Raw genomic sequence first — 24,949 nt, forward strand, 5'->3', positions numbered from 1 at the left:
ACACAGCAGCAGCAGGGAGGAGCACAAAGGTAACCCTCAGAGAGGCTGTACCATTCCTAGCAGCTGAGGGATCCTGGCAGGTTTCTCGAGGAGAATAAAGCAGATTTGCTGAACTCCCTCATGATTGATTCAAACCCTGGCCCAGTTCTGCCCTGCAATGCCAGGGTGAGCCTGGAGCTGATCTCTCTGCACCAGGCATTTTACTGGAGCAAACACTTCCATGTTGGAGCACCTGCACATGCACCAGAGAGGGAAGGGAGGCACCAGCCTGCACTGATGGTTTACAGTGGTTCTCCTGCATCCCACCAGCCATCCCTGACCTGCTCCCCATGGACACAACTGCTGAAGCTCAGCACACCCAGCCAGCTCAGCAGCCAGGACACTGCTGATGACTCTGCCCAGGGCAGAAATGGGAGTTTATGTAAGCACAGGGGTAACAAGACACAAATCAATCCCAAAGTCCAATAATTATCAGAACTATCAATTATTTGTTTTAGTAAGCATTGAATTTATGGTTCGAGACAGAGCAAAATCCAGGAGTTCACATTTGACTACACCAGCTGCTCTCCACCCAAAGTCTGCCCAGGGCAGCCTCAGGGCAGAAGCAGGAACTGCTGCATGTGCAGGTTTAATCCCCTACACTTACAGTGGATGGGAGAGGGACTCTGATCCCACAGCTCCTCCCTCTGCACTCCTCTGACACTTCCAGCAGCTCTCCCAGGATTATCCATCCCACATTTCCTTACTGGTCTCTATTTTCTTTTCCTTATAAACTATGCAAACCCAGGGACCCTCACAGACACGACAAAGCTTACCTGAAACACACCTCAGAGACCTTCACAAACACAAAAACCTTCCCTGAAACACCTCTAAATAAAGGTCTAAGATAAGAAGAAGAAAGCAGAAGGCAGGCCAGGATCCAGGCCTGGTCCTTCCAAGTACCTGCACACCAGTGAAAGGCCTGGTGGCTGATGGACTGAAGCCACTTTTGCCAACCAAAATGGGCAAATCCAGAAGTGCCCCATGCCCTTCTCTGCTACAGAACACTGAGAACACAGAGCTCTGCTCCTCAAAGCCTCAGCTGAGCAGGAGCAGCAGTGCCCAGTGCCAGCACAGCCTTTACCAGACAAAATGCAGCTTCTCCTGGGGCTCTGGCAAGGGCTCCTCTGCAGTGACTCCTCAAGAGCTGTGAGGAATTTCTCCTTGGGCTGCATAAATATTTAGAGTCCATTTTAAGACTTCCCTGACTGAAGCATTGTTTAATAAAAAGAAAAAAAATCTTAACAAGACAGATTTTACAGTCAGAACTATTACACACAATGAACTGACCTGCAGACATTTTCTACATTAGAGCTCTGTAGCTTGAGTTATACATAAACATGTGGTTTCCTAGACTGAAGATGTTTAAACTACACAAGCCAAGATATTTTTATTTTTTAAACCAGGGCCATTATATTACATAAGACCCTGGAATCCCAATGTTCTCCTCGAGCACAAACTCTTCAAAATCAGTAACGTGTGCTTGTGAACTGTCCTGACATTCACTGGTTTCTGATAAAGGGTTCTTTCCAGCTACCATAAATTAGACTAATTAACCTACATAAAACATTTTAAATGTCAGAAGGAGAGAGGGAAAATGAATCAGTTCAGCTGAATAAACACATCTTTCCTATGGACTGTAGTATTTTAAGTGATTAGAGTGCCTTGCAGACATTCTGGCTGGAATTAATTCTGCTCCTACCATAATTCCTCCAGAAGGCCTTGTTTTCAGACCAGTGTTCTCTAGAACAGCAGCTGGCTCCTCTCTGCTTCCTCCTCCTTTACTGCAAGGGCTGGGGATCCCTGCACAAACGGTGTGAGAAATCTCCTCACTCAGACCAAGGCAGGATCACAAAGTGACCTTGTGATTCTGAGTTCTTCTGTGCTGTTGATCATCAGATCCAAACAGGACTTTGGCAGCAGCACTATTGATCATGTCTCAAAAAGCAGAATAGAAATGACTGTGCAGAAAAGAATGCACAACCAGCTCCTCAAAGCCTTTTCCTGCAAAGCCCTTCAGGAGCAGGGGGATTCCTGCACAACCCCCAGGCCAATATCCACCTCCTGTCTCCCTCCTGAGCAAAGAAACCTGTCCCAGGAGCAGCAGAGCCCCCTTTTACAGCTCCTCCTGCTTCCAGAGGAGCTGCCCCACTGCAGGAGCCTTTCAGGGCATCAGGTGCAGCTTTTCTGGCACACACTGTGTTTAACCTAGAGCACAATGAGAAACTGGAGCTGCAAACTCTGGGTAAGATTCCAAGATCCGCCTGCAGGTTTCTATTGCACAGTTCCAACAAAGGCTTGGACAGCCTGCCTGGTTTTCCCCAGTTTCACAAGGAACCCCTCCCCCAGCTCCACAACAATTCAAAGGACTTTGTAAAGCACTAAGTAAGGGGATTTACTGCAGGATAAATGCAAGTTTTTTCAAGAAGATTAAGCAAACTGAAAAAGAAGTAGACAACACACTGTACTAGGTAAAGGAAACACCAGTTTCAAAAACAAAGAAAGGCAATTAGAGCTTGAAAGGAGAGAATACAATTCTCCCAGAACAAAACTGAAGAGTTTTCAGCAAATTCTTTTATTACGGAAGGTTTTTTGGGGTGTTTTGTTGGGTTTTTTATTTTCTTTTTTTGATAACTTTTTGTTTAATTTACTACTATTCTTCACAGTCAGTTGTGCTCTGCCATTCTAATTAAATCCCATTAAATTCTACATGGATGGACTCTAGCTGTTACACAGCACTGCTCACATTGGGTAATTTGCAATCCCCATTTCAGTAATTCCCATCACTAAAAACAGCAGCTTTCACTCCCAAATCCAGGGGCTGGAACCAGTGTCCACCTTCCCAGTAACCCAAGGGCATCACTCAGCCCTCACCACTCCAGCAGAAAGTGGAAAAGGAATTCCTGTTTAAAGACAGGGAGCTGTGCACTAAACACAAACAGCAAACCAGCTCCAAAGCAGGCTGGGACAATCTAGGCCAGAGCCAGGTTTTCCAGAGGGACACACACACACATATCAGTGACACATCCCCAATGCCCAGACTGCAGCATGGCTTGTTATTTTAGAAGATTCCTGCTGTGAGAGGCACCAGCAAGGAGCTGTAACAGGGAGCTGCAGCTCATTTCTGCTTTCCCTGTAGATCCAGTTATCCTTTACAGCTACCCCAGCACAGCGGCAGCACTCGATACCCAGCCCAGCGCTGAACACTTCCAAGAGCAAACTCCACCTGGTTATTTACTCAAGCAGAGGCACAGCTCATCCTGCAAGGAGCAGAACGCAGCTTTGCCAGCTGGGGCAGCAGCAGTGCCCTCACAGAGGCACGCTCACCTTGAGGGAATCCACCAGGTCATCGACGAGGAAGAGGCGCCGCAGCTCGCGGACGGTGCCGTTGACGTGGCCCAGCACGACGTTGCTGTACTTCTGGATGAGCTCCTCCGACACGGCCACATCCGAGTCCAGGTAAGCCCTGCAGGACACAGCAGCAAACCTCAGGGTGAAAATGCTGCAAACCTGCTCTGAGTGTTAGATAGAACCTCCTTTTTGTGCTGTGGAGAAACAGACTTCACAGGGTGGGGAATGCTGAAAGGACAAACACAACTAACCTAGGTTATTCTCAGCCAGCCAGTTTTTTCTCACTGCTGTTTACTCAGTCACCTGCACCAGGCAAAAAAGGGGCAGGCTAAAACAAGGGGAAAAATGTCTACAAAAGCAATATATCCATCTCTGGAAGGCCCTTGTGGAAATACCATCAAGCTGTAACACACTATAGCACAGCAAAATGAGCTAAATTTCTCATTTGCTAGAAATAATTCTTACAGCTAGTGAGAGCAGTTCTTTCACATAAAAGATATAAACCCCTATCTGGTTATATGTTCTTTCCACTCCACTGTCACTTATCTGCAGTTGCAGTGGCTGTGGCAATTTGGAGTCTTTAAACAAAGTATAATTTATTTATCTGATGTGCACGCTGCAGGCAGAAGGAGCAGTGCAGCACATCTGTAAAATGGAGCTCATTTCACACCAGGTAAACTTCTCTTAATGGGATTCTGCTTTGGAGATTTTTTAATATGAAAATTGCACAATGCTCCCGTGTATGTCATTTAAGGCAAAGCTAAACATGACCTTGTGGCAAGTCCAAGACAAATGAAAATACTTCATATGGTAACTGCAGCAAGTGGCCATTTCAAGGCTACATTCTGCCATCCACCCTTGGCTTCCATCTGCTCACCCTCCCCAGCTCATCCACAGGATACTCAGCACCTGCATCAAAAATCCAATTCTTCCCACAGGATTTTTCAAGTAAAAATGTCCTCCTTGTGGATATAAAATATCCTTCTTCTGGATAAGCTATACAGAAAAAAATAAGCAACCAGGTATGGTGGGCAAGAATGTCTGGAAGCTACTTAGGAATATCAGTATTTTTAGAAAAAAACTGCAGAAAGAGCATAGGTAGAACAAGTTCTGCTTGCTCTTGCTAAGAAAAAAGCTTGAAATTGTTGTTTAGATAATGAGAAGCAAGTAAGATTCCAGCTGGGAATATTCACCCTAATGGGAGAGTGTTTTTCCCCAGAATTTTGTCCCCCAGACTGGCTTCCACCAGAAAAGGAGCCACTGCACATGGTCTGGGAGGAATGGAGGGAAACCTGCATTTTGCTTTGCCTTACAGAAGATGGGAATACTATCAAATTAATAAAAGGGCTGTAGATAGAGGGGCAAACAGGACTTTCTGAGGCCTGCAAGGGGAGACTGAGCCACTTCACTCGTTACTAACAGGGAGAAGCAAGGCTGGGCAGAGTGGGACAGGGCTGGCAGGGAAACAGGAAACACACACTCCTACAAGTCCTCCAACACAGATTAATAAGGTTTAATTTCTCTTAGAGGCAGTTCTGCAGCAGTGGGTACCTGGAACCTGTCACTGACCTTGCAAGTGGGGAGCACAGCTACAAACTAAACCAAACATTTTAAAGTCTTGAAAGTTTCAAAAATATTAAAGTCGCCTTTTGTCATGCTTTAAACCCTGCTACATTTATTCTGATTTTTCCATCCCTTGTACCAAGACCTGACTCCATTTTCTGTATCTACTGTATGACTCCTGAGAAAATCTGAAAGTGGGGAACACATTTTTCAGTGCAGAGTCTATTTTTGTTATTATGCAACATCTCAACAGCACGTGTCACCCAACACTGCTGCTCTCCAAAACAACCCAATTGTGCTTAATGGAAAGAAAGATCTCACCTGAAGGGGTGGCCCTCATCAGACTTCTGGATGGCCTGGATGACTCCCTTGTATATCCTGAAGCTGATGGTGACAGAGAGCAGGGCCAGGGCGATGTAGGCTGTGACGCTGACGATGCTGAACACTGTCAGTGAGAGCAGCAGGAACAGGCTGGCTCCAAACACCACCCCGGTCTTCTTGATGTCTCGCCAGTAAAGGAGGTCAACAACTGCAATTTAAAAGAGGTAAGAAATTAGAACAAGGCTCCTTTGGCACTCATATCAAGGCAGTAATTTTTCATTATTCACTCGACTGCTGAGAGTCACCAAGAGTGGAACTTGCAAACCCCTGTCAAACCAGAGCTGAAACCACAACTAGAAATAGGTTATTTAGTACTAGTCAGTTCTGGACCTCAGATTATTTGGACTACTGCTATTAGGACTACCCAGATGCAATTGTTTAAATTTTAAAACAATGATGCCCTTAAGCAATGTCAGGATTCATCTCTTCAGCTGCTGTGCTGTGTTCTGCACCAGAACCACAGTTTGTGCTTCATTTCCTCTCATTGTCGGGCATTTTGTGGAGGTCACTCCCTGGAGAGATTGATTCCAATTCCCTCTGAGGACAGATAACAAGACACCAACAGATCTTGAAACCATTATATCTTTCCAAGCCTGGTAGAGGCAAAGGCACAGCTCAAAGACTCATTAACAGTTCGTTTTGTTTGCTTTTGATGGAAGCATTCCCATGGGAGTTTATAATGTTGATTATGGGTGACAGACTGAGCCATCAAGAGGGAATACTCTCCCTGAAATGTCAATTCAGGCTAAATCTGCTGTGCTCCAATGCAGAAGACTTCATTTGCAAACCAAGTTTAGTTTTCCTTAAGTGACCCTCATTAGAGAACACAATATTGTGCCATTTTTAGCATCACTCTTCAGAGCAAAGTACACCCTTGCACAAGGGATAGGTAATGGCTCAACACACCCACTGCAGCTCTGTTTGTTAACAGCAATAACCCAGTGCAGACAGAGCTCAAGATGAATTACAGAAATGTATTACTATTGCAATGCACATTTAGTAATCCTGCCTCACCCTAAACATCACCAAATTAACTGTAAAACAGTTAACCACCAAAATTAACTGTAAAACAGTTAATCACAGCTTGGAACAGATTATTTGAATGACTGTAAAAACATTTTAAAAATAGAATTTGTCTATTGTTTCTTGCAGGATGAAAACACAGTCATGCTCCAACATCCAACACCTGGTAGCCTCTGTGGGGCAAAGTCTGTGTAACCCTTTTGTAGGTACAATGTGCCAAAGCCCCTGGGGCTGGGTGTGTTTTCCCAGACGTTCAAGAGCTGAATTCTTTCCAATTATTCCAACATGGAAAGATGAAAACCATAATCTTAAAGCCACCCTAATGCAAAGTATCTAACCTCAATATTTAATTCCCATTTGAGCAGAAGTTCCCTGCAGCCCCACAGCCAGAGGCAGGCTCCAGCTGCACCAACACCTCCAGTTTATCACAGAGCAGAAGTGCTGTGGAAAGAACAGCCTCACCCCTGCAGCACATCCATCCCACTCCCTACTTCCAGCCTGGCAGCTGTGCCAAAGCCACCCCAGCAGGCAGGAGGCAGCCAGATCAGGGCCTGGCGCTGCCACCATGTGACGGCACAAACATATGGGGGCAGAGATAGAGCAGCACTGCCCGAGGCAGCTCCGGCTCTGCCAGCGCCTCCAATCCAAACTCCTCCTGCCACTGAGCCCAGGCTCCCAGCAACACAACCGCTCCTCAATATTTGTAAAAACCAAACAAATAACGTCAAGTCATTGTAGATCTGTTGTTGTGTGGGTTGCAATGCCAAAATTGAACTTTTTGTTTCGGTTTTTCCTTTGCTTCCAGACACAAAAGAATCTATTGTGTCTCTGCACACCTTGCATTAAACATCAACAAAATGGTGTGATTGACCCAGGAATCCTTGTAAACCTGCAAACCTAAACTAAGCTAAACCTGGGTGAGATCTTCACAACCAGTCTGGCCAAAACCAGTGAATTTTGTGCTCTTAAATCACGTAAGGAATCTTTGAAAAAAATAAACCCCCCCCTTTTTTTGAGCATTTGCTGCAAGTGCTAAAACTGTGTTTATTTTTAAATGCTGCAATTTGAGCATCCATGCACTCGAATGTGGTGCTGCCCCTGTATCAGGTGACACGTTCAGTATGAGCCCTGCTCCTCTGCCTGCAGACAGCTTTACTTCTGGAAACGAGCTGCTCCCTCCTCTCTGCACAGCTTCAAAGCTGTGGGTTCTTCATTGGAAATCACTTATTCCATGCATTAATGCATTATCCCAGCTACAAGGAATGTAAAAAGAGTAATTCATCTATGTGACAGTTCCAGAATGCCAGAAACAAAGGTGCATTGCTGGAATTAAAGCACACAGCAAAAGCCAAATGGCCTTTAGCGACCCATCAAGTCTTTTGTTCTCGGTAATCAATAAGAAAAATCCCCACGCCAGGAGCTCCCGGGCCAGTTAAGCTGCTCATAAAACATTTTTCCTTATTTCATCTCCGTTCCTTTTGGAGAACGACCAAACGAGCGGAGGTTTAATGACATACGGATCTGGTATCATCGTAAATTCCTCAAAGGAAATTCGGTGTTTAAGTCACTGAAAAACTGCTTTGTAATTCTGCAGTCCAAGAAAGCAGATGAAGCCACTCATGTGTATTCTCTAATTGATCAGAAACAAGTTATTTGCATTTATTTTGAAAGGAAAAGATTCAAAGCATTACTAGAAGCAGCTTTCTGGTTTTAAATTAACACCCAAGATATTCACAGCAGATTAAAAATAAAACCAGAAACAAAAAAAACCCAAACCCGTTTTCAGCAACAGCCCTGCGACATCTTTCCTTATGGAAACAGTTCTGAGTTGCATTTTACACAATATGAAGTATAATAAAATAAATAATATTAATGCACGTCTTGCAGGCCTATTCTAAAACAAGAACAGCTGCCTACATTTGGTAAGCACGAACTGTCACTTGGCACGTCTAAAAATAGTCCTGTACCATCCGTGCCTTACATGCACAACTCATCCAGTTACATTTTGCTTTTAAAGCAAATGCTACGATAGCTTTGGCGCTGTATTTTTAAAATCTTTTCCTTTCGGATATTTAACTTAAAACTGAGCAAGTCATTTTGGGTTTTAATGCTAAAAACAAGCGGTCTGATATATTCAACCTGATAATCCTCTTTTTAAAAACCCCTGAAACCAAGCAACCAACCCTGTCTTGTTTTTTTTTTTTTTGGGGGGGGGGGGGGGGGGGGGATTCGTTCGGGTTTTATTTTTTTAAGAAAGAGCCATTAAAAGCGAGCCCCAGGAGCGAGCCGAGCTCACGTGTAGCACAGAAAAGCAGGAAAAAGGAACTAACCCGTTTTGGCATCCATCTTGAGCGTGCAGCGAGCAGCCAGCCCTGGCACGGCTCCGCTCCCGGCGCTTTCCACTTCCTGCGAGGGCGCTGCGAGGTCGGAGCTACGCAACCTCCGCCCGCTGCCATGGCGGGGCCGCCCATGGCCGGCAGCGGCCGAGCCCCGGGAATGCGGCTGCACAACCAACAGCCGGCAGCTGCCCTGCAGCCGGCATTCACAGCCCGACACACCCCGCTTCAGCGCCAAAGAAAGGCGGCTTGTGTCAAAGGCATGGGGAGAAAAAACACCGTGCGATTTACAGGCGTTGTTCCACTGGAACCTTTCTGTGACGCGAGAGGTAGGAACGGATCCTTTATGTTCTCCCAGTAACAGCGAGGGGCACAGGGGAGAGCTTTCGTGGCTCAGTTCAGCGTTGTGCCAACGGAGAAATGGGACACAGCGCTGAGAAGCGGCAGCTTTCAGCACAATGTCCCATCTGTCACCGAGCAGCAAAAGCTGCTGGGCAGAAAATCCACAACCACAAATTGCTCAGAGAGGCCTTTTCCACTCACATATTCACACAGGATGTGATCTTCAAGATTTCCATTGATCTCTGTGCAGAGAATCCCAGTCCTGACCCCACACAGCCCAAGCCCCAGGAGAAGCCATCAGCCATCCATTCAGTGGCTGGTGTGTCCAGCACCACCGCAGCCTGGGGTGTGACATTTTCAAGGCTTCCTGCATCGGGATGATTATTCCAAATCCTGGTTGACATCCTAACAGGAGCAGAGACTGGGCCACAAAATTGCAGCCTCTGTTTACCCCATCAGATGCATGGGAAGCCAGTTTGGTCCTTGACTGTCTCTTTGCAAGCCAGGAACAACAGCAGCTCCTGGCTGGAGAAACTGGGTGGTGACAGCGGGCCAGCAAGTGGTGCCAAGCACGTGGGACTGCCACCAACAGAGCTGTCCCTGTCCCGGCATCCCTGAGGAGCAGCACATCCAGCAGAGCCATGGGCAGGTGGCTCCAGCTGGGTGCCAGAGGGCACAGAACAAGGCTGCACCACACACAGCTCAGGCTTGGGCATCTGCACCACAACCCCACAAAAAGTGATACAGATTTCACAAGAACATGCTAGAACAAGGCAAACACTACCAGATTCTCAATAAAAAAAATTAATTCTCAGATAGCACCTAATGAGCCAAAGCAACATTTTCCTTTCATTTCTACTTGACCAGATACTCGTGCATGTGTGCACAATGTACCAACTGGAAAAGCCATTCTAAAGCCCCAATTATTCATGGTAAAGGTTGCCTATGCAATCTTTGCCATCAGTTAACGAAGTTAAACCAAAATTCAGAGAGATTTCTGCTCATTAATTAGAAAAGAATGCTGGGATAACCTGGAAGTATAGCTGTGCTGTTCACCATACCATCACATCAATATTCAGCCATTAAAACCTGACAGTTCCTTGAAATCATTAAAAATTAAATAATAAATGTTACTTTTTAGTACTAATTACTCCATAGGGCCTATCTTCAAGAGCATTAAAAATTAAAATCATGCTACTCCCAGGGTAGACCTGTTTCATCCTATCTATCTAGATGATCAATACCACAGGTATTAATCAGTGCCAAAGGTTGTACCACTTGCATTATGTTTGTTCCTCAACTACAACACATTAACCAAATCTAAATTTAAGATTATATTCATTAGGAAGCAATGTTTCAGCTACAAAGTCCAAGTACAGATTGTAGTTTTTGCTCTTCTAAGGTTTTAGATTTAATTTTTTTTTTTTTAGTAATTTTTTGCATGGAAAGGAGCATGTTGCAATATTTGCTTCTATATTTATTTTGGGGCTGGATGAATAGTGCAATCAGTCCCTGAACTTTACCCATCGTTTTCCATGCCACTGGAGCCTGACTTAAGGAAGGAAGAATGTGAAACACAGTATCTTCATCTTGTTCTAAACAAAAAAAAGCCCCTCTAAACCAGGCTTCAACAGCAGCTGCAAAAGGAGAGGAACCAGCGTCTTCTGCTTCCCCCAAACCTTCATTTCTGCTTCCATTTTCTTGTAGACCTGATCTCTGCTCAGGATGGGCAATTCAGGGCTTTTAAACCAAAACAGACTCCATTATTGTCCAGGCCTCAAATTCCAGGGTTGGAAATGTGCTTTCAGATCAGCACCACCCCTGCCAGGCTGGGTGTAAAAGAGACCTGAAAATTAGGCCTGAAGACATAAAAAGGGAACTCGCCTTCCAATTTTTACCAAAACCTTCTGACCTCAGCGCTCTTTTCTTTTTTCCCTTTCCTTCCTTTCTTCCCCACAAATTTCAGGCCTGACGTATGAAGCCTTGAACATTTAAACTACTTACATATCAACAACAATATATTACTAAACACTGCATCATATTTTTCCTGATATTTTACAGCCCCTTAATAAAAAATTAAAGTTTAAAGAACCTGATTTTGCAGAGGCAGGGGATCAAAAAAGTCCTTCAGGACTTTTTTTGGTATATATTTAGGTTCTGAAAAAGCATTCTATAGATTTCAGAGAGGTGGCAATCTTGTCCAAGTAGAATATATTAAAAAAAACAGATTTTGAGCAATAATTCCCAAAAAAAGAGGAAAACGTCACAAGCACCGACCCCGACAGGGCCCTTTAAAATACATTTAAGTATCCAGAGATAATTAATTTTTTTTTAAAGCTTGTCCTGTTGGTAAAGTATGAAGATTACTTATTCAAATAAGGCTTAAACTCTAACACACTGAGCACTAATGTAATGATCCACAGAGATTTACACCGGAGATCTCCCATTGGTGCTTACAGGAACAAAGGTCAGCACCACACTAATTTAAGGTCAGCTACTTATTTACCAAATCAATTTAATATTATGGCTGTAAATTCTGAAAAATCAGACACAGTTTTACCTAGAATTTGACAGAATTATGAAAGATCCAAAGCAAAGGGGATTAAGGGTATATTTCAAACAGAGTTTTAGAGAAGATATCCCCACCCTGCTGTGGTCTCCATGCAATTTCTCCTCTTAAAAATATTAAAACATGGCCAGCAAATTACATGGGGTTTTATAGTTAATGAGTAGTATTGTTAGATTATTAATAATCTCGAAATTTCCAAGGAGCACGGACTAAACTGGGACTACGCCGGTATTTGTGCCGTGCATACCAAAACAAGCCCTTCATTAATATGCTCTGTAGGGCTGGAAAAGATCTGCAGTGTCACACGAGCCGTTTCACCTACATAAAGTATTTCTTCTTCTGCATTGCTCCTATTTACCCATTTTAACCTGCAGCTTTTCTGATTCTGCACGTGGCACAAAGAGACTCCACACCTTCGGCTACATTTCACAATCAAATAAATACACGCTACAGACACCATTTGCTGAAAACGACCCGCGGCATCTCAAAGGAATAAAATAAGCAAAGAAGGCGAAAGAATAAATACCCTTATCCTTCCAAGTGCCCGGCTGACTGTCCATCTCTCCAGCTGGGATTATCAATTATGCATTCCAAGAGGGGAGAGCTGCGGGAGAAGTGCCCTGCAGCCCAGGGAGGGAACCATGGGCTTCCCCGGGCTCCGCAGTGGTGCTGCACTGGTGCTGCAGGAGCGGGTCAGCTGACGGGGTGTGGAGCTGACGCAGTGCTGGCACCGCACGGCCCCGCTGCGCCCGGAGCGGCGGCACCGAGCGGCGGCACGGGGGGAGCGGCTCCTGCCGGCCTCAGAGAGCGGCTCCTCCGGCACGGGGGGAGCGGCTCCTGCCGGCCCCGGGAGCGCTGGCACGGCGGGAGCGGCTCCTCCCGGGGCTCCTCCGGCACGGCGGCCCCGCTCGCTGCACGGACGGCAGCGAGGGCTGCAGAGCCCGGCCGCGCTAAGCGGCTTTTCGCCGCCCGGCTAAAAGTAGTCACCAGACGAGCTTTAAATAGATTGCTTTTCAAACAGAGGTTCGAAGGCGTTTACAAACCTCCCAGATGTATGGCTTCCCCTCGGGGTTCTGTAAACTAATGTCTGCCTGCCGGAGGAATAACAGAGACGCCTTTGTAACACTTCTCCCTTCACAACAAGCAGCGTGAAGGGAAACAGAAAAGGACCCTTTCTGTGCCTGGAACAAAAGCACAGGCTCATGAAGAGCACGATTAATCCTTTCGCTGGTATCTTTAGTCCCCAGGAGCTGCTCAGCCGTATTTGTTCCTCTTAAGGCTGCAGAAAAAGTTACTCAGCCCTTTACCTAATTCCTACCAGCAAACACCTTCCCCTTTTTTATTTTACATCAGCATTCTCTATTGGCAGCTGCAGACCTGACAATTAACTGTTCCCCTCATTTAAATAAAAACAGGAACCCGACAGTTTGCCGTACCAACATATAGAAAGTAAAATTTAGGAAGTATTGCACAAACAGGAGAGGAATGTCAGCTACAACTCCAATTGTGAAAGAGAAGAGCTGTGGGAATCCTGATGTCATTTTGTTTCCATCCCTGCTGAAAAAAACCACAATTTCTTCTCCAGTTTGGATTTTCTTCTTAAAATCTGGAGCTAACAACAGGAAGCTAAAATCTTCCCAGTACTCCTCCAAAGCCTCTTAACAATCTAGTACACCATTTTCTTAAGAACTAGAAAAGGGCATTCCCACGTTTCCATGAAAATACTGTAGACCAGGATGGCTAGAGATCCCAATTCAGACCTTAAATAGACAATTTCACTTTTCATTAGAACAATCTTGCATTGAGAAAGATTGCTACAGAGACCCAAAAGCCCTGGTTTTGACATCAACTGCTACATAAATGTAAGGCCTCCTTTGACAGTCACATCTCTTTTTAACTTACACAAAATGTGCATAGGTAAATCCAAACAAATCCAAAATAGGAGGGAAGTAGGGAATGTATATTCAAACACCACAGTGCAAGCAAATGTGAAAAGTTGCACTGTACAAAAAAAAGAATACAAAATATGTCTGAGAATCCGTGTCTATCTTCAAGCTGAACTGGAAACCACCAAAACCCGTGAGTCCCCCCTCCATATTTGCACTGTCACTAAACTTGCCAAAAACATTGATGATTAATGGAAAGACCTTTGAAAGCACAAATTACTAAAGATACCAGATTAAAGCATCTTCATTTCATGTTTATATTCTTTATATCTTTTACTTAAAAGAGTGCATTTATGCAACTCTACCCAGAGTTCGTTGTGGCCCCAGCAGAGCAGCTGCACCACCAGTCCTGTTTGTCCCATCTGCAGTGTCCCCACTGCCCCAGGAGTGCCCCCCTGGCCTCCAGATGCTCCTCCTGCCTCTGCACACTCAGGGTTCCTTCTCACCCCTCCATGCAAACACACCCATAGTGAATCCATCTCCCATTTCGGGCAGGAGGGGCCCTTACACTGCACATAACCTGGGCCCCAGCACTGCCAGTGCTCTGGAGGAGCTCTGTTTGCAGCAGGGACACTGCACTCCTGCCCCTAGAGCGTGTCTGAACAGCAGCCACAGAGGAGGTGCCATTATCAGGTCCCCCAGAGCGGTCAGACACAATCAGCTGTGGACACACACTGTGTCCTGGCACACCCCGGCTCCATGGCCCTGCCTGGAGGGTGAGTGCTCTGCTCACTCCCTGCTCACACACCGAGCACCCCCTGTAGCTCCCTCGGGGTGGTGCCTAGGGGGCAGAGTTGGGAACTTGGCCCAAATGCTCCATTTTCTCCCTAATTCTGCCACTCTGAAGGAACTTCCTCAGGCTTTGCTCTTTTAGCAGCCTCATGGCACAAATCTTTGCCTCTCAACAGGGGCACAGGAGCTCTAATGAAACACAGCAGGCTGTGTCTTTTCTTCAGAAAAATTTCATTTTGGGTTTGGTTTTTACCCTCATTCCTCCTCCTCCTCTGCAAATTCTCTTCCCTCTGGAACTCTCCATTTATTACTATTTACCTGGTAGCAAAAATGATTACCTGAACAAGCACAGAATCTAAAAGTACAATGAGATGAAATTAAATCGAGATATTTTATGGTGAATTAAATGGAATTTTACCAATTCCTTCTGAAAGAAACTCAGAGATGTTCTAAGGCATTTTTTCTCCAGTGAGAAACAACAAACAAACCCAAACACCTCCTATCTGCTGAGTGGTGCCATTTAATTCACCACAAACAGAAAATAACAGAAATTCCCCCAATGGGTACAGCTGGTATCAGGCAGAACTTCCAATGTCCTTTAAGATTCACACAGCTGCAATGACCTGGTTTCTGTTACAGCATCACAGGAAGTATTTGGTTTCTGGCCCCATGTTGCAGGAGGAAAAAGAAAGATTCAGCATTAGCACCACCCTCTCAAAGCACATTTCCCACCTGGGCATCACCTTTGCATTTGCCCCCCCAAGAAAATCCAGGAAATGTAAAATATTATTAATTAGCTGCATTTCTGAGTGCCTGTAACGAAAGCAAATAAACCAGTTAGATTTAATCTGAAGGGAATGTCCACAGAGATGGTGGTTAAACTCACCATAAAACAAGGGTGTTCTGGGAAACTGAGTGTCTTGATGGTAAAGATCTCAACATTACTTCCAAATATTACTTTAATACTCATCATGGACACACTGAGGGATTTAACTGCCAATTTCCATTTTAGTACATAACTTTGTTGTGGCAAGAGATTTTGAGTCTATAATTCAATAATCTCAAGAATATAAAAACCTCCACATCCCATCAATCAAAAGCAGGTTTGTGGAAAGCATGGGCTTGGGGAGGATTATTGATCTGTATGAGAAGAAAGGCTGGGATATGGAATGTGGATATTCAGCTTTCACCTCTCCAACTCATTTCAGGAGCTGGGAATTTCTCCAAAGGTGGATGGATCCCTGCCGTCCGGCAGGCGCTGAGGTCCCACCGCGGTGACAAACACTAGATGGCATCAGAGCCCTGTGCCCAGGCTGGCCCTGCTCCATGGCTGCCCTGCCTGGTGCTCACACCTCCTGCAGGACTGGGCAGCAGCACCTGAACCCCAGGAACTGCCCTCGGGGCTCCCAGCTTAGCAGGCACTGCTCTGATGGAGCTCAGGAATGCGAATTTGAGGGCTGGGGAGGGGCACAGAGAAGCGAGGCGGTTTGCTCAAAGCCAAATACAACAGCTACTGAGAAATACAAACTTGGGGAGAAAAAAAAAATCACTGCATTCAAGACAGCAGAGATTGCTGGTGTTGCAGGGGTTGTTGGCCCTTTAAATTGTTCCAGTTGTTACATACAGTTCTGAATTTGTTTGGGCTTGGGTTTTTTGCTTTTGTGTGTTTCTTAAATCTGTCCAGGTTACCCAAGGGTGTGCCAGGCACCATTTAACAAACCTCCTTCTACCCAGGGTACTCTTCAAAGCTTTACATTTGCTTCAGTGAACTGGATAAGTTAAAAAAGTATCTGCAACCTTTTTAGAATCCCTGTTAGCTCCCCACAGCCCACTGGGGCTGTGGGAAGTTACAACACACTGGCATTTAGGTTAGCTTCCAAAAAATAGCACTGTTAAGTAAGCATTCCACAACCATGGATTTAAGTGCACCAGTAAGACAGCTCAGATTAAAGCTTTAACAAGCATCAGTCACACCATCACACCAGCTGAATTCCACAAGTCTTAAGACACAGTGAAATCTATTTCAGTTCCACTGATGGGCAGGGAAAAAAAAAACCCAAAGAACAAAGGTAGACTCAGAAGGCCAAACACATGCACAAATGCACTTGGCCTTGTGATGAACAATCCCTCCTTGTTAGCTCTTCAATGATACTCTGAAATTGTGCCTAGCCAGTGTGGTATTCAAAGCAGACAACTGATGTTGTTTGTGGCTTGTCTCAGAAGTCCAGTTCTGTATTTTGCAACACAATGGAGTGTGGAGAAAAATCCAGAAAAAAAAGGCCCATTTTTGAGTCAGTATTCTCATCTATTTAGCTTTAAGCAAATGTTCCTCTGGGAAGAAAATTTTTTGCTTTACGCCAAACAAGCCAGCCTGTCAGAAATGCAAAGTGCAGCTGCTCTCCAGAGTGAGCACAACAATAGTGAGGGGCTGCAGCTCCCAGCACACTGCCAGAGCTGGGCCCTGTCCCTGCACTGGCCATGGTGGCAGAGCAATGGCACTGCTCAAACCCTCTCTGCTCTGGCACCTGGCTCTGTGCAGCTCCCACAGATGGGACAGCAGCAGCTGTGTCACCTCAGAGCCACAGGGAGGGGCTGCCACCCCCAGCCTGCTGCATCTACGCCATGACTAAAGACCCTTCCAAAGGGCTCCCTTTAAAACAACTAACACAAATGCTTTTCTATTAAGTGCAGTGTTTTGCTTTGGCTTGTTTTTAAAGTAGTCTGAGCTCCAAGCAATTAACCCCTTGACATGAAGCCCAAGACATACAGCTGCTCTCTGGACAGTTCTGTCTGCTGGAAGCCTGAGGAGCCTTCACAGAACACACAGACACACCAAGAGTTTTAACAGTGCAGATTATCAATGAAGGAAAAAGCAAAACTCTCTCCTTTCTGCCTTACCTGTAGATAGAGAGGAGGAGAGACAGAAGACATGACAAAGGTAAATATAAAAAAATACATTTTCTACCTTATTTTCCAAATTAATTTCAATGGCACCAACACTGATGTTCACTTCGACATGCACCTGCTGTTCCCTTCCAACTCAGGGTATTCTGTAATCCTATTTTATGAGCTGTAGGCTGCAGCTACTGCATAAATACAGTACTGCTGCTGAGTCAAACTAGCTCCTGCTTTTCTATTTAGAGCACTGTGCTTTCTGCAGTAGGTGTTTTTTTGGTGTGATTGCTTCTGGTCAAAGCTTAAGTAGCAGCAGAGTGCTGCAATATCAAAAAGCAAAGTACTCCTCTAGTCTACAAAAAGCTGGGAATTCGTGAGGTGCTCAGTTTAGAGAAAAGGTTACAACTTCCTGCTACTATAACTGCACATTACTGTAAGAAAAATTAACTACACTGAAGTGGAAGTCGACCTGAAAAGATAAACAGAGATTAATACCTGTGCTGTACAGAAACCAGTTTTAGTGTTTGCAGAACACTCAACTTCTTAATGACCACTTTTTCAGTAACCTGCATACTAAGCTCCCTCATGTTCACCCTTTGTTTAAACCACAGGCTGGACACGCACAGACTCTTTTCCAGATTCCAGGCACATACAGGAGCAGCAGGGGTATTTTCCTGAGTTTTACACTCTGATGTCTGAACTGTTAATGAAAAGGAAGAAATGCCTCTTCAAATCATGTGCACAAGCATCCCAGATGCAGAGTTTGGGAGGCCACCCCGTGCCCAGCCTGGGGACAGCCATGGAGGGGCCTGCAGTGGGCAGTCACCTATTCCTGCATCCACAGACCATGAGCTGCAGAGCTGGAGGAGAAACCTGGAGATGCTGAGTCCATCCCTGATAAACAGAAAAAAAGGTACTAAAGCAATCAGAATATGAAAAAGGTACAAGTGCAGGCAGTGACATTTTCTGTTACCCTTGGCCTACAGAGAAGTTTACAGAAAGTGATTTAAAAAGAATAAGTCAAGGCATGCTTAAGTTTAGCTAAAGAATTATGCAGATCAGCAAACTGCAAGACAGCATACACTGATTACCTGAAGACTTATTCAGCTTTGCTGAAAATACAGCAGTAGGTTTTTTCTTTTCTTTAACAGAAGCAGCTTCTTTCTCAGCTTCCTTCTCAAGAGCTCCTGGTTTTACTACACTGACTATCTCTTTTTCAGCAGATAAAGGTGAGGTATCTGTGGCTGGTAAGGACATGGTGGATACTTCAGGCACTTCTCTGTCCACAGCCTCCAAAGACTTTTTCAAGGCATTGCTATCTTCCTCAGCTTTTACTTCTACATTCTTCACAGAGAGATCACAGGGCAGCTCTGGGCAAGGCAGCTGCTTCTCACCCTGCATCACCTTACTGATGTCTTCACCTTCATCTTTGTGCATTGTTTCTCGGTCAGTGGCCTCTGTCTCAAACTCAGGAACAGCTTTAGGATGACCTAACATCACAAAGTCTTCTTCCACTGAGACTGGGGAAGACTCCATGGGTGAGAGAGCTTTGTCATCTCCTGTTTTTGGTTCCATAGCAACAGATACATCAGCTGAATAAGCCAAAGCATCCAGCTCTTCCATTTGAAGAGGAATCTTATCTGCCTTGGCTATTTTTGCAGGTATTGGCTCAGATGGTGGAGCAGCAACAATTTTGGAAGAGTCCAGCTCGGGTTGGAATGACTCTAGATAAGGCTTGCCCGTGGCAGCTACTGAATCCACCAGTCCTTCCTCCTCCTGTTCCTCATCAGTTTCAATACTCTCAGTGGATTTACTTTTTAAAAGGAGAGATGGATCTTCACTTGCTTCCTCAGCAAAGTCAGATATCATTTGGCTATTAAACAGGCCAGCTTTTCCAAACTGTGGAGATGGGGTTCCATCTAGTTCCTTGTCTTCAGGCACATCCTGAGAAATGCTTTCTGTTACCGGTGTCTTGGAATACTCTGTGAAAGATGGAGAAGGAGATTCACCAGAGACCTTTGTTCCCTTAATTAAGTCACATGCAATAGATATATAAGGAGTCTCCAGATCTTCAGGAGTGCTGCTGCTCTCATCATCAGGTTGCTTAAATGCCAAGGTCTCCTTTGCTTCCTGGGCCTGTGTCAGTGGTACCTTCACTGCCTCTTGGTATACAGGAGGTTTCTCAGCCTCTTTTACATTCTCATACTTGGCAGTGGGCATGAATGTTTCTAGTGGGGAAGCTTCCAGCTGCACAGCAGATGCCTCTGCCGCAGCAGTGCCGGTGCCCAGCGGTGCTTCCATAACAATATCAGGCAGTATGGGCGATGGAGCGGCCTCTGAGCCTTCGAAGGAGGGGCAGATTTGTGCCGCGGGTTTCAGAGTCTCCTGCGCTGCCTCTGAGGTTTGCACCAAGTCAATCTTGGTTTCATAAGCCAGCTTTGTGCAGGCTGCATCGTGCATCTCGTAGGCCTCCTGCACCAGGTCAGGAGTGAGACCCTCGGGCATGTTTGTGGCGCTGTCGGGTGACGCTGGTGGGACCCCCTGTGCTTTGGCAGGCTCAGCTCCCTGCCCTTCCTGCCCACCTGCTCCAGCAGCAAAATCACCTTGCTCTGGGCCCGTCTGAGCTTTCAGCTCTGCAATTTTTTTCTCATCGTCGGTTCTATTTTCTGAAATGCCTTCCTCTAGTGGAGAAAGAGATTTGCCTTTGTTACCACCAGGACTTGGAGAAGAGTCAAATTTAGTACAAGTGATGTAAGGTTCTTTTACAGCTTCTGGGGTGCTTGGGAAGGAGGGCTCTTCAGCACTGCCTTCACTGTCTCTTTCATAATCCTTCTGCACAGTCAGCTTACCCACGCCATACTTGTCATCCAAACTGCTCTCCAGCTTGGCATCTATCTTCTTTCCAACATCCTCTCTCATGCTGCTCAGTCCATGACTAGCACCTTTGACTTCCCATATTGGCTCATAAGGTTTGAAGTCTGCATATTCTTCCCTCTTAAGAGGGTCTTCTTTCAGCAGCCCTTTTTCAGCATGATCACCACCTCCTCTGTACTTGTCTTTGTTATAGAAGAGATCTTCCTCGTTTCTTTCAAATATATCTTGGGGAGATTCTGGAGACATTTTCAGCTGCTCTGCAGGTGTTTTCTCCAGGTTAGGTAATTCTTCAGGGCCCTCTAGCTGTGCTTTTTCTTTAGCTGGAGATAAAATGGCTGCTGCTTCTTTAGCAAATGGGGATTGCGAGTATTTCATCTCAGAAATGTCTTTATCATTTCCCTCTGCAAGAAAGGGGTTTGTGGCATTTTTCACAGGTTCTTTATAAACCTCACTGGAGCTCTCTTTGTAAGTGCCTGTTGCAGGGAACCCATCTGAGATGGTGCCAAAGGCTGCGTGCTCTTTAAAGGGATCAGCTGAGAGAGGAGAGAAGGAGGGAAGAGAAGGAGCAGGATCACGCGGGACTGCAGTGAAATCCTCTTGCCCCAGCGCCTTAGTGCTACCTGGCTGCTCCTGCAAGTCCATAACTCTTTCTGTGACCGTGGATAGAAAGGAAAGTTAGAGAATGCAAGTGCTCTCAAAGTCAGTGCAAACTTTCAACAGGTTCACATGATTTTAGCTACTAAAAGGCTCCTTCAAGCTCTACGTGGACACTATGAGCCATTAATACACACTATCACTTAAAGCTACTTCACTTCTAGCAGAGAGGCTCAAGAAGCAGCAACTTTATGCAGTGCAAAGGTCTCAGTAAAGCTGAAGATGCCAGACAAGTACAGGGGCAATATTAACAAAGCCAGAACAGGAGGGTGGCAAGGGCAGACAGAGACAGGGGGTGTGTGGATGCTTGGGCATAAACATATTGCACAAACGTGTGCCAGCAAAGTCTTTTTTAAAATTTGTGGATGGTATACTTAATAAAAACCACTAAACCAATACTACAGGTGCAAATTTTACTTCTTTAAAATACTGCAGAAAGTTACTATAGATTAAATCTTTCTGCTAAATCAGTAAAGCAGCTATGCTCTGATGTATTAACCTGTTAACAGTACCAACTTCTCTCCTACATCAAGGGTCCAAGAATTCACAGATGGCTGAATTCTTGTTTATGAAACAGTTTACCACATAAACAAATGAATGAATATTAAAATCTGAAATAGATCAACCAAAAAGTCCAAACTGAAAAATGTGACAGAGGCTATTCTTGGACCCATGCTGACTTTTAGTAGAAGCAGACTAGTGGGAAAGGGTTAATGAGGTCAGGAAGGCAGGAGGTACTCAGACAAAGGGGAGCAGAAAGAACTTGCCTGCAGAGGAGTGCATCAGAGGCGCAGGTGTAGCAGGAAGAGCAAAAAGGGTCTCATCTGAAAAACAAACAAATAACCTCAGCAGAAGGAATGCCAGGGTGAAGAGGGGAGAAAGCACCCAGGGAGTGAGTTCCCAGCAAACCCAAGAGATCAGCAGCCAACACCCAAGAGAACCAGGGAGCACCATCAGCAGAGCCAGGTGACTTGGGAGAGCCCACACCCCGATTTCCCCATTCACAATGGGATCGTTACTGAGGGATCTCCACCCTCCAAGCCAGTGACCAAGCACAGGGTGAGACACTCCTTGGCAGCTACTCTTATTTCCATTCCCTGGCACAGCACTGGGCACTGCCAGCTGCCAGGGGCACACTCACTCAGCTCTCCCCACCCAAGGTCTCCCCACACCCCCACACTTGTGTGAGAGCAGCCCCAACAAACTCCAGCAGACACTGGTGAAAGGTCAGTGACTAAAGCAAGCTCTGAAACACCCCACGAACACAGCACTGCTCAGGCACAGCCATTCTGGGCCATGCCTGCTTTATGGCTTCACTCTTTTCCTTTTGGTGTTATACAGACCCCAGAGGAAGCTGTTATTTTAAAGCCTTTTTTGGCATGATTCAAAGAGTGTATTTGGCTTTGTTGAGTTTGCTTTGAGCCCAGTATCTCCCAAGACAAATCCAGTTCTCCAGTTTCCACTCAAGGCTGCAGGATCAGCCATCATGAGGAAACAGGCAAAGCAAAACCATCCCTTCTCTGCATTTCTGTGCCAGCAGCGTTTTTCCCAGGTCCATCATGGCCTGTTGGCTTCACATTGATGTGAAAATACCACCACTTAGGCAAATTTATTTCATTCTGAAAAGTGCATAAAGTTTTCACATTGAGGCTGGTAAAGAATATTTACAATTGACATCAATTGCATTAGTGGAGAAAAAACTATATTAAAGCACTTAGATTTTTATTCTCAGTACAGACACCAACAATCTTTAATTTTGCTATGTGCCTGGACAAAATCAAGTACTGAAAAATAGGTGGGGATATTTTTGGCTTGGTTTTTTTTATTATTATTAAAAGCAAAGAATAATAGAAACAGTTTATTTTAAAAGATGAAAGGCAAGAGGTGAGAAATATGGTAGTTGCAGCAGCACATACATAATAACCAGTCAGGCAGGGCATTAAGCTAAGCTGTGTTTTGGCACTAAACCATGACTTGTGCAGAAGTGATGCCACTTGCAGACATTCATGACCTGTCTGGCTCATTCAAGTTAATCCCAACAGCAATGTTCCAAAAATCCAGTCTCCTCACAACCTGCATTTCCTGTACACTATGCAGTCATTGGGTTTGTTTCACAGAACATTTATCTCTTGCTGTATTTTGTGGATTATAAATATCACCAGAAGACAACAGAAAACAGAGGAAGAAATCAAGCTGAGTGTAGGCCTTGGTATTCAGAAGGGTCCTCAATTCCTGCTGGGCCAAAGGCATTTCTACTCACTTTTCTAAAAATTACATTTTTCGATTAAGGACCATATAGAGAGAAACCTCAATTCCAAATTTAGAGCCCATTAAAGCAGTGTCACAGCTCAATGGTGGCAAAGCTTTAAAGGACAAAAAGCTCACTGGAGGACAACTGCTGGGGACGTGACACAGAGCCACAGCCCTGCTACACCCAGTGCCCCTCACTGCAGGCCCTTTGTTCCAGCAGCTCTCGGCTCCCTGGCTCACCAGGATCCTTTCCATGAGCAGAGACTGCTCCTCAGCCCTCAGCTTTGCTGAAACCACACTCGGCCTCCTGCACACCATCCCAGGTGTACTGGAAGGGGTCTGTGCTTTGGGGCAGCAGAAAAAGCAGGATGGACCTGATGGGACCAGATTGTGACCAGAAACCCAGGCAGGCCAACAGAAAAGGGACTTCCAAGGAAACCAACACCAAGGCAGTGGAGAGGAGGTGCTGGAAATGCAGGAGGAAGGGCAAACAAACATAGCAGAGTCCACTGAGGGGCAAGGAGGTGAAGGGGAAAACACACAAGTCATCCCTGAAAGGTGCTGCTCCCTTCCTGTCCAAAGGCCAGCTGCAATCTCTACCAAAAATTCCACATTTAAAAACTTTTGAACACTTTCCCAAGACAGAGGTTTCAGTTTCTGGGGAAGGGCACTGGGTTTAAGAGCAGGGGCTCTCATTTTTCAGTGTTTTCTTAAGACAGCACAAGGCAAAAATTCCTCCTGAGGTGTGGCTTCCATTTACCCAACACAGTCCCATAAAATCCCTATGCCAGCCACTGAATTCCCAGGTTCTCTTAATGGCAAGATATTATGTCCACACCCAAACTTTATTTTCCACACATGGCTGGAGTGTGAAAAGAGATTACATAAAAGCAGTGTTTCCTAACCAGCCAAGGAGAACCACCCACCCTCCCTCCACCCACATCACAAAGGCATTTTTCCTGCTCAAAGGAAAAAGATAGAAGGGATCTTTGCTGCCCTTGTGGGGCCTGTGTGACACCTCCAGGCAAGCAGGGAAAATGGAGCAGGACAAGTTCCCCTCAGGCTCGGTGCTGACTGAAGCACAGCTCTCTGCAGAGGGCAATTGAAGTGACACGGTGAAAGGGACTGTTCCCAGCAGTGACACTGCTGGAGCATCCCCACCTCCCATGTGCAGGTAGAAACCTCTCAGAACACAGCTCTGTGGGTAAGTAGGACACTTCTAGGATCCATCACCAGCCGTGGCTTCTCCTATTTGCATCTCAATGGCAGAAATTAGGTGACAAAAAAAACCAAACACACCCAAACAAGCAACACAACAGAACCAAGTAAAAAAACTTCTGAACACATCAAGCTCTGAGCAACAATATTGTCAAGGAGAAGTAAATATTCAAAACACCTTAACTGACACACAAAGTGAGTTTCACTACAAAAAACTTCACCCAAATACATACAGAAAAAAATCTAAGTGATCTTCTTACAAATCATAACTTTTTACAAATCCTAACTAAAACTCCTTCAGTAAGATGAACTGCTCAGTTAACACTTCCAACAGAAGACAGATTTTGTTACATGAAACACAGAAGAATGAGACCTCAGAATGAACACAATCCCCATGAAAAGAGTTCTTACTCGAAGTTTTTCAGCCAAAAATTCATAATGGTGCAAGTTAGTAAAGTGCTTTCAGCATTGCAGCCAAGAGAGAGGCTGACCTCTTATTTATGAGTGGTGCCACTTTATATGAGTTACTGAAGCACTCCAACTGATGGCTCTTAAAGAGAACTTTAGAGACTCAGCCTGACTGCCTGCCTTGGTTTTAACCAGAAACATTCTGTAAATTTTACCTTGGATTTATGCAAATTAAATATTCCCTAAAAAAACCCCAAAACCAAAAAACAAATCACCCACAAATAGCCCTGTTGCTTCTTTCATTAGCATGAAGTGTCATATTTTAAAACTGCATTATGATTTCAGCTAAAACACAACGTCCTTCAATG

General features: G+C 45.2%; 1 protein-coding gene across 5 annotated transcripts in view; it reads right to left on the reverse strand.

The window, feature by feature from the left end:
• RTN4 (reticulon 4) overlaps window positions 1-24,949 on the reverse strand; it is a 41,002-nt gene that overhangs the window by 4,580 nt on the left and 11,473 nt on the right. Inside the window, exons 2-5 of one of the 5 annotated variants that reach the window (XM_064709690.1) lie at window positions 21,473-21,529; window positions 18,269-20,701; window positions 5,275-5,482; window positions 3,367-3,505 (exon numbers count right to left, since the gene is read on the reverse strand). In XM_064709690.1, coding sequence (XP_064565760.1) covers window positions 3,367-3,505; window positions 5,275-5,482; window positions 18,269-20,701; window positions 21,473-21,529 — 2,837 coding nt within the window. Of the gene's footprint in view, window positions 1-3,366; window positions 3,506-5,274; window positions 5,483-8,687; window positions 8,829-12,130; window positions 12,353-18,268; window positions 20,702-21,472; window positions 21,530-24,949 lie in introns of those variants that run through there. The other 4 variants (XM_064709692.1, XM_064709694.1, XM_064709695.1 and 1 more) reach the window with 4 other exon arrangements.

Source organism: Zonotrichia leucophrys, chromosome 3 (genome assembly GCF_028769735.1).
Source record: "Zonotrichia leucophrys gambelii isolate GWCS_2022_RI chromosome 3, RI_Zleu_2.0, whole genome shotgun sequence".
Classification (NCBI taxonomy): Eukaryota; Metazoa; Chordata; class Aves; order Passeriformes; family Passerellidae; genus Zonotrichia; species Zonotrichia leucophrys.